This window comes from Theropithecus gelada, chromosome 1, assembly GCF_003255815.1.
Source record: "Theropithecus gelada isolate Dixy chromosome 1, Tgel_1.0, whole genome shotgun sequence".
NCBI lineage: Eukaryota > Metazoa > Chordata > Mammalia > Primates > Cercopithecidae > Theropithecus > Theropithecus gelada.
In genome coordinates, this window is record NC_037668.1 from 80,934,483 (window position 1) to 80,952,221 (window position 17,739).

The following is a 17,739-nucleotide window of genomic DNA, read 5'->3' on the forward strand; positions in this document are numbered from 1 at the left end:
TAATTTTTTGTATTTTTAGTAGAGACGGGGTTTCACTGTGGTCTCGATCTCCTGACCTTGTGATCCGCCCGCCTCGGCCTCCCAAAGTGCTGGGATTACAGGCGTGAGCCACCGCGCCCGGCTGCTTTTTTTCATATTGAAAAGGTGACATTGCTCCAAGAGCCAAAAATAAATGGGAATTGGAAACAAAATGCACAGTTCTCACAAAAACATGTACACTAATGTTTGTAGCAGCATTATTCATTGTCAAAAGCTGGAAACAAGCCAGATGTCTATCATCAACTGATGGAACAAAATGTGGTATATTTATTTTTATTTTTTTAGATTTTTTTTGAGACAGTCTCACTCTGTCCCAGAGGCTAGAGTGCAGTGGTGCAATCTTGGCTCACTGCAACCTCTGCCTCCCTGGTTCAAGCGATTCTCCTGCCTCAGCCTCCTGAGTATCTGGGACTACAGGCACCTGCCACCATGCCCAGCTAATTTTTATATTTTTAGTAGAGACGGGGTTTCATTATGTTGGCCAGGCTGGTCTCACACTCCTGACCTCAAATGATCTGCCCGCCTCGGCCTCCCAGGTGTGAGCCACTGTGTCCGGCCAAAATGTGTGTTTATGCTATGGAATATTTTTTGGCCATGAAAGGAATGAGGTACTGAAATATGCTACAATATAGATGAACCTTGAAAACATTTTTAAATTCCATTTTTATGACATGTCCAGAATAGGCAAATCCATATAGACAGAAAATAGATTAATGGTTGCTTAGGACTAGGGAACACAGGAGAGAGATAACTAAGGGGTAGGTGTGGAGTTTCTTTTTGAGATGATGAAAATGTCCTAAAATTGATTGTGGTGATAGTTGCACAACTCTGAGAATATACTAAAAACCACTGAATTATACACTTTAAATTGATAATTGTTTTTGAAAATTATATATATCCAGGTAGCAACCAGCCAAAGCAAGATCAAGAACATTTTTATTACCACCAAAAGTTCTAGCCTGTCTATTTCCAGTCAATCCTCTGGCCTCCCTGAAACACTTCTCTCTCACTCTCCACCACCACCAGGCCGAGATGTTTGACTTCTCTTGTGGTAGATTAGTTTTGCTGATCCTAGAACTTCATATAAATGGAATCATACAGCACATGTATGTATTCTTTTGTGTTTGGCTTCTTTCACTCAGCAGATTATAAAATTAATCCAAGTTTTTCTTTTTATCAATAGTTAGTTCTTTTTTATTGCCAAGTAGTATTTTATTGTTGAAATATATCAGTTTGCATATCCATTGTCTTGTGGATGGATATTTGAATTGTTTCCTGTTTAGGGCTACATGAATAAAATTGCTATGAATGTTTGTATACAAGTCTATTTGGAGACATATATTTTTATTTCTCTTGGGTTGATAACTTGGAGTGAAATTGCTGGGTCATAGGACAGATACATATGAGTAACTGTCGAAAAGGCCGAGTGCAATAGCTCATGCCTGTAATCCCAGTACTTTGGGAGGCTGAGGTGAGAGGATTGCTTGAAGCCAGGAGTTTGAGACCGGCCTGGGCAGCAAAGCAAGACTTTGTCTCTACAAAATATTAAAAAATTAACTGGGAGCAATAGCATACACCTGTAGTCCCAGCAACCCAAGAGGCCGAGGTGGGGGGATTGCTTGAGCCCAGGAGTTTGAGACCGGCCTGGGCAACATGGTGAAACTCTGTCTTTACAAAAAATACAAAAATTAGTCAGGCGTGGTGGCGCATGTCTATGGTCCCAGCTACCTGTGTCTTTCCATACTTTTGCAGGTATATCCATAGGATAAATTTCAAACAGTGGACTCATTGTGTCAAAGGGTAGTATATATTTAAAAATTAGTGGAGATTGCCAGTTTTTCTTCAGAAAAGGTTGTATCAGTGTATGTTTCCAACAGCAGAGTATGAGAGTGCCTCTTTCCTTCAGTCTTGTCAATATTGGATTTTTTTCTTAAATGTTAAAAAATTTGCCAATCTTGACAGGTCATCTGTTTTTCTTCCCTGGGTACTGAAAAGGTAACCTAAACCACCCCAGGAAGATAGAATTTACTCAGTTTTTAAATATTCAAAGAGAGACTCACATTTCCTGCAGTATCCTTTGATAACCCTTTCTAACATTTGAGTCTACACTGTTGATAAATTTTTCCTTTTATCGTTAATCTTTGAGATATTATGTCTAGTGATGGGGTAGCATTTTGTGGGAAAAAAAACTTATAAATCTTGATGACTTGAGTGGTAGTCTGAATAGGGATGAGGAATTATTGAAAAGTAAATGTTTCCTTGCTACATATTGAGGATTTGGATATATTTTGATAAATCTGGCACATGGCCATTAGCTGTAATGTGCCCCAAGAACGAATTCAGACTCCTTGAATTTATATCACAACGACAGTTATGAGTAGCTTAAACATTTTTTCTCTAGTTACTTGGATAACAAACTGCAATAGGATTCTAAGAGATTCAGAAAATGGTCAAGTTAAGTTCCAAAGTATGTTAAGACTCTTGGTGAGGGTGTAAGATTCTCTTCTGTAAATGGTATTAATTTAATTGTAAGACAGTGCCGCTTTGGTTGGGAACTCAGTATTGGGGAATTAGCTTTAAAATTAAAGCTTCATGATACTGGTTTCTGATTTTGTTTAGATCTGGATGAGAGTTTCTAGCTGCTATAACACTATCCATAATAGAAGAAACTTGCAGTTTTCAGCATTTGAATTGAGTATTCTTTTGTTCATTGTCAGTTTAAAAACATTAATTCCTTTTAGATTTCCAATCAGGAAAATTACATTAAACCTGAGCTTTTTTTGATTACTTTGCAGTGGTCATATTACAAAAAACACATTAGTGTTCAGGTAATAATGTCATATTTTATTCCAGTTTTCAAAGTGCTTTTACATATGCTGTCCAACACTTACTGAACACTTGTGTTTTTTTTTGTTTTGTTTTTTTGAGACGAAGTTTTACTTTGTTGCCTAGGCTGGAGTACAGTGGCGTGATCTCAGCTCACTGCAACCTCCACCTCCCAGGTTCAAGTGATTCTTCTGCCTCAGCCTCTGGAGTAGCTGGGATTACAGGGACCCGTCACCATGCCCGGCTAATTTTTGTATTTTTAGTAGGGATGGGGTTTCACCATGTTGGCCAGGCTAGCCTTGAACTACTGACCTCAAGTGATCCACCTTCCAAAGTGCTGGGATTACAGGTGTGAGCTGTCACACCTGGCCTGATCACTTGTTTTAAATGAATAAAGATTGGACATGGTGGCTCATGCCCATAATCGCAGCACTTTGGGAGGCCAAGGCAGGAGGATGACTTGAAGCCAAGAGTTCGAGACCAGCCTGGGCAACAAAGCGAGACCCTGGTTTCTACAGGAAAAAAAAAAGAATAAGTAAAATTTGACTTTAGTTTATTCTTAGCTATCTCTACTTTTTAAAATATCCATATTAATATCTGCAATCTACTGAAAGGACATGAAAGTGCCTTTGAGATAAAGCTCCTGACAAAGGATTATTGATTGCTTTGAAGCTAGAAGTGGGTTTTTTTAGTTTGGCCTTTTTTCATAGTTCAGCCTGGCCTTTTAAGCCTTTAAGAAAGGCCTCTGTGCCTTTCCAGTAGGCTTCAACCTAGTGTTAGGTCCTGATCTTCTGTTATTCAGTCAACATCAGTTCAGTAGTGACTTACTGTGCACCCACCTCACCATTAGGTACTGTAGGTCACTGGTTGTCAAATATGAGGTCTACTCATAGACCGATTCGGAGCCTCCTGAAGCTTTTAAAAATATATGTTCCTGCCTGAGTATGGTGGCTCACGCCTGTAATCCCAGCATTTTGGGAGGCTGAGGCGGGCAGATCACTTGAGCTGAGGAGTTCGAGACCAACATGGGCAAGATGGTGAAACCCTGTCTCTACAAAAAATGTAAAAATTAGCCAGGCGTGATGGCCATACCTGTAATCCCAGCTACTTGGGTGGGAGGATAGCTTGAGCCCAGTAGGCAGAGGTTGCAGTGAGCTGAGATCATGCCGCTGCACTCCAGCCTATGTGGTAGAGCCAGACCTTGTCTCCAAAAAAAAAAAAAAAAAAAGATTTTATATATATATATATGTTCCTGTCCTACCCTTAGAAATTCTCTTTGGTCTGGGTTGGTCCTAAACAATTTATATTTTTTCAAAGTTCCCCCAGAGCTTCTCATTCATAGCCAGATTTGAGGGCTAGGGTTAGGATATACAAGGTAACTACTAGCCTCAGGAAGTGTATAAGAGGCAGATAATACAAGAATACAAATACTTATATATTTAAATAAGCAATTATAATACAAAGCAGTGTGCTATAGGAGAAGCACAAAGCAGAAGTATGAAGAGGAGAAAAAGGGAAGGGAGGATGGCAGGGTCATGAAGATTTGCTAAATCCCATGACATGCCAGGTGTTTTGCCAGCATTTCTAGCTACTTGAGTTTTGAGGAAGGAGATTCAGAAAGAGGAAGGGTGTTTAAACCAAACTGTTTGCTTTTACCAAACAGGTTTAATTCCTTCTTGCCTATACAAACTCTACCTTTGTTATTTTCTCAATAATAATACACTGTTCTAAGTACACTTCATGTACAAGTGCATTCAATTTTCATATCGATTTTTCTCTTTTACAAAAGAAGAAAATAGAGGCATGGAGAGTTTAAATAATTTGCATGAAGTCATCAGGCTAGAGAGTGGCAAAGCTAAGATTCAAACACAGGCTATGTATTCCTAGCATCCAGGGTCTTAACCATTATACTGTACTTCAGTGTCCTTTCCTCAGTGGAAACGCCCATCTTCAAGTGCTCTCTCAAATGTTATCCACCTTATGAAGCTCTTCCTGTTTCACTGATTTTTTCCATAGATTGAATTAATCTTTCCCTTTTTTGAACTCCCATACTTTCTCAGGACTTTTCTTTTGACATTTATGCTTGTAGTATATATTATAATTATTTATAAGCTTTAAAAAATCTTCCCTATTTAAGAGCCTATGAAGTCAGGATTCATATTTCATTTGTCTCTCTACCTTGAACAGTGTGCAATACATTGCATATTTAAAGGGATAGTTGAATATGTTATTGCTCCTTTAACATCTAGAACGTGGCATGGAGCAAAGGGAATACATTTGTTTAATATGAGAAGAATTAGGATCATTAGGAAGAATTCATTGGAAGGTAGATTTTGGCTGGATACAAGACAGAACTTTCTAACATGGCTTCTCAAAAATGGAATAGGTTGCCTCCTGAGAGCATGCATTTACCTATCACAGAGGCTGTGCACAAAAAATACATGTAACAACTTGATAGGAATGTTGTAAGGAGAATTTTGCCCATCTGTTGGGCCTTAGATTTGATGAATTCATAGATTCTTTTCAATTCTATTATAAGATGCTCTGATCTCCTGTGGGAAGTAATTATTTCTCTTTCTGCATTCACGTAGTTCTTGATGTTTTTAATGACACATATATTATTATTCTATCCTGTGATTTTTGTTTACATGTTTCAGTACTTTTAAAGGCATTATAAACTTCTTAGGTCTTAAGAATTTGGGTGAAAATGATATGAGAATAAGTGGAATTTTAGCCAAGGGACCTAGCATTTTCAAATCAAACCATGGCTTAGCTCTCCTACTCTATAAGAGGTTGCCAAAATAAATCCTAGGATGATGACTGATAAGACCTAAATCCAATATAAACTCTTAAAAAGCCAGCAAGTCAGTAAGGGCTAATTAGCTTTTCACCAAAGTTTCTATTTTACCTTTCATCATATCCTCCAGGACACCCATCCTTATTTCCATTGCCCAGAGTTTTGCATTTTTACCACTGCAATGTGAGGAGAGGTAAATTTTATCATTAAACTCTATTTGTGCCAGGACAAATGGAGCCCAGGAGATGGTGTCTACCCTAGATACCTGTTACTAGCTAGAGATAACTAGGAGAAAGCCCTAATTTCTATTTCTATTTCTTTTCTTTTTTTTATTTTTGAAACCAAGGTTTCACTTTGTTGCTCTGGCTGGAGTGGAGTGGCGTGATCACGGCTCACTGTTGCCTCGATTTCTTGGGCTCAGATGATTCTCCTATCTCAGTCTTCCAAGTAGTTTGGACTACAGGCACGCACCTTCATACCTGGCTAATTTTTTATATTATTGGTAGAGACGGGGTTTCGCCATATTGCCTAGGCTGGTCTCGAACTCCTGGGCTAAAGTGATCCACCGATGTCGGTCTTCCAAAGTGCTGGGATTACAGGCATGAACCATCATGCCTTCTTTTTCTTTTTTTTTTTTTTTTTTTTTTTTTTTTGAGACAGAGTCTCGCTCTGTCGCCCAGGCTGGAGTGCAGTGGCCAGATCTCAGCTCACTGCAAGCTCCGCCTCCCGGGTTCACGCCATTCTCCTGCCTCAGCCTCCCGAGTAGCTGGGACTACAGGTGCCTGCCACCTCGCCCGGCTAGTTTTTTGTATTTTTTTAGTAGAGACGGGGTTTCACCGTGTTAGCCAGGATGGTCTCGATCTCCTGACCTCGTGATCCACCCGTCTCGGCCTCCCAAAGTGCTGGGATTACAGGCTTGAGCCACCGTGCCCGGCCTCTTTTTCTTTTTTTGAGATAGAGTCTTGCTCTGTTGCCCAGGCTGACGTGCAATGCAGACATGGTACAAACATGGCTTACTGAAGTCTCTACTTCCTGGGCTCGAATGATCCTCCCACCTCAGTCTCCCAAGTAGCTGGGACCACAGGTGTACACCGTCACACCCAGCTAATTTTATTTTATTTTTTCTTTTGTAGAGGTGGGGTCTCCCTATGCTTCCCAGGCTGGTCTCAAACTCCTGGGCTCAAGCAGTCCTCTCTCCTTGGCCTCCCAAAAAGCTGGGATTACAGGCATGAGTCACCACACCCAGCCCCTTATTCTTTCTTCACAATTTTGCGGATAGAAGATTCATTCTTACCATAGATCTTAGCAACCTCAGCATACCATTTTTTACCCTTAAAGTTGGGAACTTCCACCTTTTCACTTAAAGGAAGCACTTGTATGCACATCTGAATTGCTACTTCACTCCTCTTGCGCTTTGGGGCCATCATTAAGTAAACTAAGGATGACTTGAACATGAGCACTGCAGTACCCATCACAGTCATTCTAATAACAGAGATAGTTACTAACTGACTAATGGGTGGGTAGCATATACCACTTGGATATGCTGGGCAAAGGGATGATTCACATCCCAGGTGGGATGGGGCTGAATGGCGTGAGATTTTATCATGCTACTCAGAACAGCATGCAACTTAAAACTTATGAATTGTTTATTTCTGGCATTTTCTGTTCAGTATTTTTAGACCGTAATTGACTGAGAGTAACTGAAACTGTGGAAAGTGAAACCATGGATGTGAGGGCACTACTGTATTTTACTTTTGTTTTTGAAATATATTTTACATGTGATAGATAATTTTGTCAGGCCTCTAAGCCCAAGCTAAGCCATCATATCCCCTGTGACTTGCACATATACATCCAGATGGCCTGAAGCAACTGAAGATACACAAAAGAAGTGAAAATCGCCAGTTCCTGTCTTAACTGATGACATGCCACCATTGTGATCTGTTCCTGCCCCACTCTAACTGATCAATTGACTTTGTGACAATACATCCTCCCCGCCCTTGTGCTAATGTACTTTGTGATATTCCCCTGCCCTTGTGAATGTACTTTGTACAATATACCCTCCCTGCCCTTAAAGGTTCCAAGATGGCCGAATAGGAACAGCTCCAGTCTATAGCTCCCAGTGTGAGTGACGCAGAAGACGGGTGATTTCTGCATTTCCAACTGAGGTACCAGGTTCATCTCACTGGGGCTTGTCGGACTGTGGGTGCAGTCCGTGGAGTGTGAGCCAAAGCAGGGCGGGGTATCGCCTCACCCAGGAAGCACAAGGGGTCGGGGAATTCCCTTTCCTAGCCAAGGGAAGCTGTGACAGATGGCACCTGGAAAATCGGGACACTCCCACCCGAATACTGTGCTTTTCCAACGGTCTTAGCAAATGGCACACCAGGAGATTATATCTCGCACCTGGCTCCGAGGGTCCCATGCCCACAGAGCCTCATTCACTGCTAGTGCAGCAGTCTGAGATCGAACTGCAAGGTGGCAGTGAGGCTTGGGAAGGGGCGTCTGCCGTTGCTGAGGCTTGAGTAGGTAAATAAAGCAGCCAGGAAGCTCGAACTCAGTGGAGCCCACCACAGTTCAGCAAGGCCTGCCTACCTCTGTAGACTCCACCTCTGGGGGCAGGGCATAGCTGAAAAAAAGGCAGCAGAAATTTCTGCAGACTTAAATGTCCCTGTCTGACAGCTTTGAAGAGAGTAGTGGTTCTCCCAGCATAGATTTTGAGATCTGAAAACGAAGAGACTGCCTCTTCAAGTGGGTCCCTGACCCCTGAGTAGCCTAACTGGGAGACACCTCCCAGCAGAGGTCGACCAACACCTCTGCTGGGAGACACCTCTCAGCAGAGACCGACCAACACCTCTGCTGGGAGACATCTCCCAGCAGAGACCGACCAACACCTCATACAGCAGGGTACCCTTCTGAGATGAAGCTTCCAGGGGAAGGATCAGGCAGCAACATTTACTGTTCTGCAATATTTGCTGTTCTGCAGCCTCTGCTGGCGATACCCAGGCAAACAGGGTCTGGAGTGGACCTCCAGCAAACTCCAAAAGACCTGCAGCTGAGGGTCCTGACTGTTAGAAGGAAAATTAACAAACAGAAAGGACATCCACATCAAAACCCCATCTGTGTGTCACCATCATCAAAGACCAAAGGTAGATAAAACCACAAAGATGGGGAGAAACCAGAGCCGAAAAGCTGAAAATTCTAAAAATCAGAGTGCCTCTTCCCTCCAAAGGAACGCAGCTCCTCGCCAGCAATGGAACAAAGCTGGACGGAGAATGACTTTGATGAGTTAAGAGAAGAAGGCTTCAGACGATTGGTAATAACAAACTTCTCCAAGCTAAAGGAGGATGTTCGAACCCATTGCAAAGAAGCTAAATACCTTGAAAAAAGATTAGATGAATGGCTAACTAGAATAAACAGCATAGAGAAGACCTTAAATGACCTGATGGAGCTGAAAACCATGGCACAAGAACTATGTGATGCTTACTCAAGCTTCAGTAACCAGTTCGATCAAGTGGAAGAAAGGATATCAGTGATTGAAGATCAAATGAATGAAATGAAGTGAGAAGTGAAGTTTAGAGAAAAAAGAGTAAAAACAAATGAACAAAGCCTCCAAGAAATATGGACTATGTGAAACGACTAAATCTACGTCTGATTGGTGTACCTGAAAGTGACGGGAGAATGGAACCAAGTTGGAAAACACTCTTCAGGATATTATCCAGGAGAACTTCCCCAACCTTGCAAGGCAGGCCAACATTCAAATTCAGGAAATACAGAGAACTCCACAAAGATACTCCTCGAGAAGAGCAACTGCAAGACACATCATTGTCAGATTCACCAAAGTTGAAATGAAGGAAAAAATATTAAGGGCAGCCAGAGAAAAAGGTCGGGTTACCCACAAAGGGAAGCCCGTCAGACTAACAGCAGATCTCTTGGCAGAAACTCTCCAAGCCAGAAGAGAGTGGGGGCCGATATTCAACGTTCTTAAAGAAAAGAATTTTCAACCCAGAATTTCATATCCAGCCAAATTAAGCTTCATAAGTGAAGGAGAAATAAAATCCTTTACAGACAAGCAAATGCTGAGAGATTTTGTCACCACCGGGCCTGCCTTACAAATGCAGACCTAATAGACATCTACAGAACTCTCCACCCCAAATCAACAGAATAGACACTCTTCTCTGCACCACATCACACTTATTCCAAAATTGACCACATAATTGGAAGTAAAGCACTCCTTAGCAAATGTAAAAGAACAGAAATTATAACAAACTGTCTGTCAGACCACAGTGCAATCAAACTAGAATTCAGGATTAAGAAACTCACTCAAAACCACTCAACTACATGGAAACTGAACAACCTGCTCCTGAATGACTGCTGGGTACATAACAAAATGAAGACAGAAATAAAGATGTTCTTTGAAACCAATGAGAACAAAGACACAACCTACCAGAATCCCTGGGACACACTTAAAGCAGTGTGTAGAGGGAAATTTATAGCACTAAATGCCCACAAGAGAAAGCATGAAAGATCTAAAATTGACACCCTAACATCACAATTAAAAGAACTAGAGAAGCAAGCGCAAACACATTCAAAAGCTAGCAGAAGGCAAGAAATAACCAAGATCAGAGCAGAACTGAAGAAAATAGAGACACAAAAAACCCTTCAAAAAATCAGTGAATCCAGGAGCTGTTTTTTTGAAGAGATCAACAAAATTGATAGACACTAGCAAGATTAATAAAGAAGAAAAGAGAGAAGAATCAAATAGATTCAATAAAAAATGATAAAGGGGAGGGCTATCACCACCAATCCCACAGAAATACAAACTGCCATCAGAGAATACTATAAACACCTCTACACAAATAAACTAGAAAGTCTAGATGAAATGGATAAATTCCTGCACACATACACCCTCCCAAGACTAAACCAGGAAGAAGTTGAATCCCTGAATAGACCAATAACAGGCTCTGAAATTGAGGCAATAATTAATAGCCTACCAACCAAAAAAAGTCCAGGACCAGATGGATTCACAGCTGAATTCTACCAGAGGTACGAAGAGGAGCTGGTACCATTCCTTCTGAAACTATTCCAATCAATAGAAAAAGAGGGAATCCTTCCTAACTCATTTTATGAGGCCAGCATCATCCTGATACCAAAGCCTGGCAGAGACACAGCAAAAAGGGAGAATTTTAGACCAATATCCCTGATGAACATCAGTGCAAAAATCCTCAGTAAAATACTGGCAAATTGAATCCAGCAGCACATCAAAAAGCTTATCCACCACGATCAAGTTGCCTTCATTCCTGGGATGCAAGGCTGGTTCAACATACGCAAATCAATAAATGTAATCCATCATATAAACAGAACCAAAGACAAAAGCCACATGATTATCTCAATAGATGCAGAAAAGGCCTTTGACAAAATTCAACAACCCTTCATGCTAAAAACTCTCAATAACTAGGTATCGATGGGACGTATCTCAAAATAATAAGAGCTATTTATGACAGACCCACAGCTAATATCATACTGAATGGGCAAAAACTGGAAGCATTCCCTTTGAAAACTGGCACAAGACAGGAATGCCCTCTCTCACCACTCCTATTCAGCATAGTGTTGGAAGTTCTGGCCAGGGAGATCAGGCAGGAGGAAGAAAGAAAGGGTATTCAATTAGGAAAAGAGGAAGTCAAACTGTCCCTGTTTGCAGATGACATGATTGTATATTTAGAAAACCCCATCGTCTCAGCCCAAAATCTCCTTAAGCTGATAAGCAACTTCAGCAAAGTCTCAGTGTACAAAATCAATGTGCAAAAATCACAAGCAGTCCTATACACCAATAACAGACAGCCAAACCATGAGTGAACTCCCATTCACAATTGCTTCAAAGAGAATAAAATACCTAGGAATCCAACTTGCAAGGGAAGTGAAGGACCTCTTCAAGGAGAACTACAAACCACTGCCCAGTGAAATAAAAGGACACAAACAAATGGAAGAACATTCCATGTTCATGGATAGGAAGAATCAATATCATGAAAATGGCCATACTGCCCACGGTAATTTATAGATTCAATGCCATCCCCATCAAGCTATCATATGGAATAAAAAAAGAGCCTATATTTCCAAGACAATCCTAAGCCAAAAGAACAAAACTGAAGGCATCGTGCTACCTGACTTCAAACTATACTACAAGGCTACAGTAACCAAAACAGCATGGTACTGGTACCAAAACAGAGATATAGACCAATGGAACACAACAGAGCCCTCAGGATTAATACCACACATCTACAGCCATCTGATCTTTGACAAACCTGACAAAAACAAGAAATGGGGAAAGATTCCCTATTTAGTAAATAGTGCTGGGAAAACTGGCTAGCCATATGTAGAAAGTTGAAACTGGATCCCTTCCTTACACCTTATACAAAAATTAATTCAAGATGGGTTAAAGACTTAAATGTAAGACCTAAAATCATAAAAACCCTAGAAGAAAACCTAGGCAATACCATTCAGGCCATAGGAATGGGCAAGGACTTCATGACTAAGACACCAAAAGCAATGACAACGAAAGCCAAAATTGACAAATGGGATCTAATTAAACTAAAGAGCTTCTGCACAGCAAAAGAAACTACCATCAGAGTGAACAGGTAACCTACAGAATGGGAGAAAATTTTTACAATCTACCCATCTGAGAAAGGGCTAATATCTACAAAGAACTTAAACAAATTTACAGAAAAAAATCAACCCCATCAAAAAGTGGTCAAAGGATGTGAACAGACACTTCTCAAAAGGAGACATTTATGCAGCCAACAGACACATGAAAAAATGCTCATCATCACTGGCCATCAGAGAAATGCAGATCAAAACCACAATGAGATACCATCTCACATCAGTTAGAATGGTGATCATTAAAAAGTCAGGGAACAACAGGTGCTGGAGAGGATGTGGAGAAACAGGAACACTTTTACACTGTTGGTAGGACTGTGAACTAGTTCAACCATTGTGGAAGACAGTGTGGCGATTCCTCAAGGATCTAGAACTAGAAATAACATTGACCCAGCCATCCCATTACTGAGTATATATCCAAGGTAGTATAAATCATGCTGTTATAAAGACACATGCGCATGTATGTTTATTGTGGCACTATTCACAATAGCAAAGACTTGGAACCAACCCAAATGTCCATCAATGATAGACTGGATTAAGAAAATGTGGCACATACACACCATGGAATACTATGCAGCCATAAAAAAGGATGAGTTCATGTCTTCTGTAGGGACATGGATGAAGCTGGAAACCATCATTCTGAGAAAACTATTGCAAGGACAGAAAACCAAACACCGCATGTTCTCACTTATAAGTGGGAATTGAACAATGAGAACACTTGGACACAGGGTGTGGAACATCACACACCGGGGCCTGTTATGGGTTGGGGGTAGCAGGTAGGGGTAGCATTAGGAGATATACCTAATGTAAATGACGAGTTAATGGGTGCAACACACCAACATGGCACATGTATACATATGTAACGAAGCTGCACATTGTGCACATGTGCCCTAGAACTTAAAGTATAATAATAATAAGTACTTTGTAATATTCTCCCCGCCCTTACATGTGCCCTAGAACTTAAAGTATAATAATAATAATAAAAGTAGTTTGTAATATTCTCCCTGCCCTTGAGAACTTTGTGAGATCCACCCCCTGCCTGCAAAAAATTGCTCCTAATTCCACCGCCTATCCCAAACCTGTAAGAACTAACGATATTCCCACCACCCTTTGCTGACGCCTTTTTCGGACTCAGCCCGCTTGCACCCAGGTGAAATAAACAGCCTTGTTACTCACACAAAGCCTGTTGGGTGGTCTCTTCACACAGACGCATGCGACAAATTTTATATCTTTTGGAGAGAAAAACTGCTCTATTATAAATATACATTCTTCAGTCTATGCTGTGTCTATGAAAGCTTTTTGCTCTTTGAAACTCAACAAGCCTTTTCTTCCTCAAAAATTCAGGCTCTGATAGTAGAAAACCATGCTTTTTAATGTTGTTTTTGTTAAAGCATTTAGATATCTAATTTGAAACTAAAGCCGAATTATGACTTTATTGTACTTGGCCGTCTTGATAGTATAGGAAGGTTTATAGGTTCAAGGAGAAGGAAGAAAAGACCTCAGATAATAACTCATAATGTTATCCCCTATAGCTTTTCCATTCTGTGGCTATTCATAGCGCTTAGTGTCCTTATCTTTGTTAGCACTTTATATTTACATTACACTGTGAATCCTCTGTTATCTTTAACATTTGGTAGAGTGCTTGATACATGTTCGTATGGTTTATTTTTAGAAGCAACCAGATTGTATACTCTTATCTATGTAACTGAGTCCTAGGTCAGTTACTTTCATGTAAAAAGGTTGACCAACATCTTATTAGGAAATGTTTGCAGCAAGATGATGGTTTGTAACCAGTTGGTTGGAAGTACAGGTGGCCTGGAGTTGCATTTGGCATCTGAATTATGAACAGCCTGGTGGGACTCAGCCCTCAACCCATGGGATCTGACACTATCTCCAGGTAAATAGTGTTAGAATTGAAATGAATTACAGAATACCTCATTGGTGTCTGTAAAAGAATCGATTTGGTATTTGGGGGAACCCCTCACCTTCCCGACATCTGGTTACAGAAGTGTGCTGTGAGTATGCTGAGAGGAAAAACAGCTTGCTTTTTCTCTTTACATCTAGCTTATAATTTACATCACTGTTAGGGCTTAGAAAACCATACACCAGAATAAAAGCCTCAGAAGCAAAAATTTTTCTCTGGCCTTCTCCTGGTCTCCTGTCTCTCAGTCCCATTCTCCCCACCGAGGCCAGCCATAGAAACTGGAATCCCTCTTCCTCAAGGTAGATCTTGAAAGCCATAACCCCTTTTCCCCAAAGCCAGTCATAAAACCTAGAATACTACTATAACTTCCCTTCACCTTTCTGTGTAAAAACTGGTCATAAAGAAATTGTCTGACCTATCTTGTTTGACTGTAGGTCATAAGACCCCAATTCCAGAAAGGGACCTGCCCTACACCCAGAAGGAAGGAATGCTGCTCACAGAGGCCATGAGGAACCTAGATGGACAGGCCTGGCTGGGTTTCCCCGCTCAGTCTATTAGTATTAGATCATACGCTTTTTGTCCAATCATATTTCTATACGGCTGTTTCATACTTCGTCGAACTTAAGCATAAAATGGACAATTTCCCCTGTATCTTTGGGTCTTTATTCTGAATGCTCCTATGTATACATGGTGAATAAATTTGTATACCCTTTCTCTAATTAATCTGACTTTTACAAGTTGATTTTTCAGGAAACCTTCAGAGGGCCAAGGAGAACTTGCTTCCTTTGCCCCTCTGTACCTATCTATCCATTCCCCAGTTATTTCACTTCTAGATTATCTAGATTTTCACTGTTGTAACAATCTGATGAACAGATAGCTTTGTGTGTAAAACTTTCCCAACATTTGATTATTTCCATGGAATGGTTTTGAAGGCATTTTAAAGACTCTTCATAACTTTGTACGTTGCTTTCCAAAAAGGTTGTCCTGGTTTAAACTTTGACCAGTTCTGCATGGAGGTGACTATCTTGCCATAGTTTCCCCTGCATTGATTATTCCCATTTTTAAATATTCTTACCAATTTGATTGGTGTAAAATGGTATCTGTTTGATTTTTATCAATGGCGAGTTTGAGTATTTTCTCAAATAGTTGTAAATTGCATCTATTCTTTTGTGAAGACAACTAGCAGTGTATCTAAGACCAGTTTGAATATTTTTTTGTCTTACATATTCATTTAGGCTTTTCATAAAGGCAGATTTCCAATAAAACTGATTGCCCCCAAGTTTGGGTCTAATAGAGTCATTTCAGTTTGGCCTTCCTCATTAATTTCTAAAATGTTCACAATTCAAAAAGCTATTACCAGGTGTGGAGCTACCTTTTTTTTTTCTCTCTCTTTTCTTTTTGAGACAGGGTCTTGCTCTATAATCTTGCCTTGCTGGAGTGCAGTGGCATGATTATAGCTCACTGCAGCCTTGACTTCCTGGGCTCAGGCCATCCTCCTTCCTCAGCCTCTTGAGTAGCTAGGGCTACGGATACGTGTCCCCATGCCTGGCTGATTTAAAAAATTTTTATTTTTAAGCTGGGGTGCGCTGGCTTACACCTGTAATCTCAGCACTTTGGGAGGCCGAGGTGGGCAGATCACAAGGTCAGGAGGTCAAGACCAGCCTGGCCAATATGGTGAAACCCCATCTCTACTGAAAAATAAAAAAAAAAAATTAGCCGGGAGTGGTGGCGTGCGCCTGGAGTCCCAGCTACTTGGGAGGCTGAGGCAGGAGAATCACTGGAACCTGGGAGGCGGAGGTTGCAGTGAGCTGAGATTGTGTCGCTGCACTCCAGCCTGGGTGACAGAGCAAGACTCCATCTCAAAAAAATAAAATAAAATAAAATAAATTTATTTTTAGTGGAGATGAGGTCTTGCTATGTTGTCCACGCTGGGAGCTACCTATTTTAAAATAGTGTTTAAGATACTTGGTCTATAAATATATAGACACTGCTTAGAAATGAAAAGCAGCAGTTAAATTTCTTGGGGAAGTTGGAGTTTATACAGGAGATTGTCACAGGTACTCAGGAATTGGAAGTTGTGGCTGGTGATGTGCCTGGAAGAATAGGCACTGTAACTAGTAGACCTGCAGATCAGTCTATCCTGATAGAACATTCTTTTTTTTTTGAGATAGAGTCTTGCTCTGTGGCCCAGGCTGGAGTGCAATGGTCCGATCTCGGCTCACTGCAAATTCCGCCTCCTGGGTTCACGCCATTATCCTGCCTCAGCCTCCTATGTAGCTGGAACTAGAGGCACCTGCCACCAGGCCGGGCTAATTTTTTTTAATTTTATTTTTAGTAGAGATAGGGTTTCACCATGTTAGCCAGGATGGTCTCGATCTCCTGACCTCGTGATCTGCCCGCCTCAGCCTCTCAAAGTGCTGGGATTACAGGCGTGAGCCCCCACGCCCGGCCCTGATAGAACATTCTTAACCCAGCTCTCCTTTAATAGCTGGTCCGATAGAAAGGCAAACAAATGTACATCTAGAATCATGGGTTCTAACCTCACCTCTGGAATTAGCCTGCTTTGTAACCATTCACCTTTGTGTTTCTCAGTGTTTACATCAGTAAGTTCCTTTTAGCTCTAAACATCTTTGATTTTATTATTCAGGGGACAGAATGTTATCCTTGTGAATCCGGAACTTTTCTTGTGAGTAGCTGTGAATAGGTCTGGAAAACAACGCATTCTTTTTTGTGTGTGTGTGTGTTTTTTTTTTTTTTTAGTAGAGACGGGGTTTCCCCGTGTTAGCCAGGATGGTCTCAATCTCCTGACCTCGTGATCCACCGCCTACCAAAGTGCTGGGATTACAGGCTTGAGCCACCGTGCCAGGCTTGTTGGGAACTACTTGGAGGAAAATAATAGGAAAAATTTCCCATACCAGCTAAACTTTTTAGGGAATGTGAACTTCCAAATCCTTGTTTATTTTCTTTTAATACATTAAAAATAGTAAAATTACATTATTTTTATGCCATTTTCCCTGGACTAGAGAATTGTAGATTCAGTGTTTTGTCTTTCAACATGTCAGAAAACGACAGGTTGAGTAAGTTGAAAAAGTGCAGGAAAGAAATTTAGAGAGAAAATAACTAGCTGCAAAACCCTTCAGTGTTTTAAGAGAAGTTACTGTTTACACAAACATTGTCTCGGCTTAATCAAGTGCTTTAATTTAAAGTCACAAACATCCCTTTTCTGGCTTGAGAAAGCTGGTGGAAGCAGCTTTCTGATCCAACAGACTCAGTGCTCTGTGTTCGATTTGTTAGGTCTTGCTCAGTGTGCAGAACTCTGCTGGCAGCTGAGAGGGGAAGCCGGAAAGAGGCAAGTTCCTGGTGCAAAGGTGGCTCTGCAGCATAATTTAGGCCTTGGAGGAGCTGTGGTTGTAACACTCTACAAGATGGGTTTTCCGGAAGCCGCCAGGTGAGTGACATTCTGAGTTTTGTGTGTCAATTAATCCTTCTGACTTTTCACAGTTGA

The 17,739-nt window shown here is 41.0% G+C and overlaps 1 protein-coding gene across 4 annotated transcripts in view; it reads left to right on the plus strand.

The window, feature by feature from the left end:
• Positions 1-17,739, plus strand: part of SCP2 (sterol carrier protein 2) — a 124,535-nt gene that overhangs the window by 72,547 nt on the left and 34,249 nt on the right. For all 4 annotated transcript variants that reach the window (XM_025394320.1, XM_025394328.1, XM_025394324.1 and 1 more), the window contains one exon: positions 17,529-17,682. In XM_025394320.1, coding sequence (XP_025250105.1) covers positions 17,529-17,682 — 154 coding nt within the window. The remainder of the gene's footprint in view (positions 1-17,528; positions 17,683-17,739) is intronic.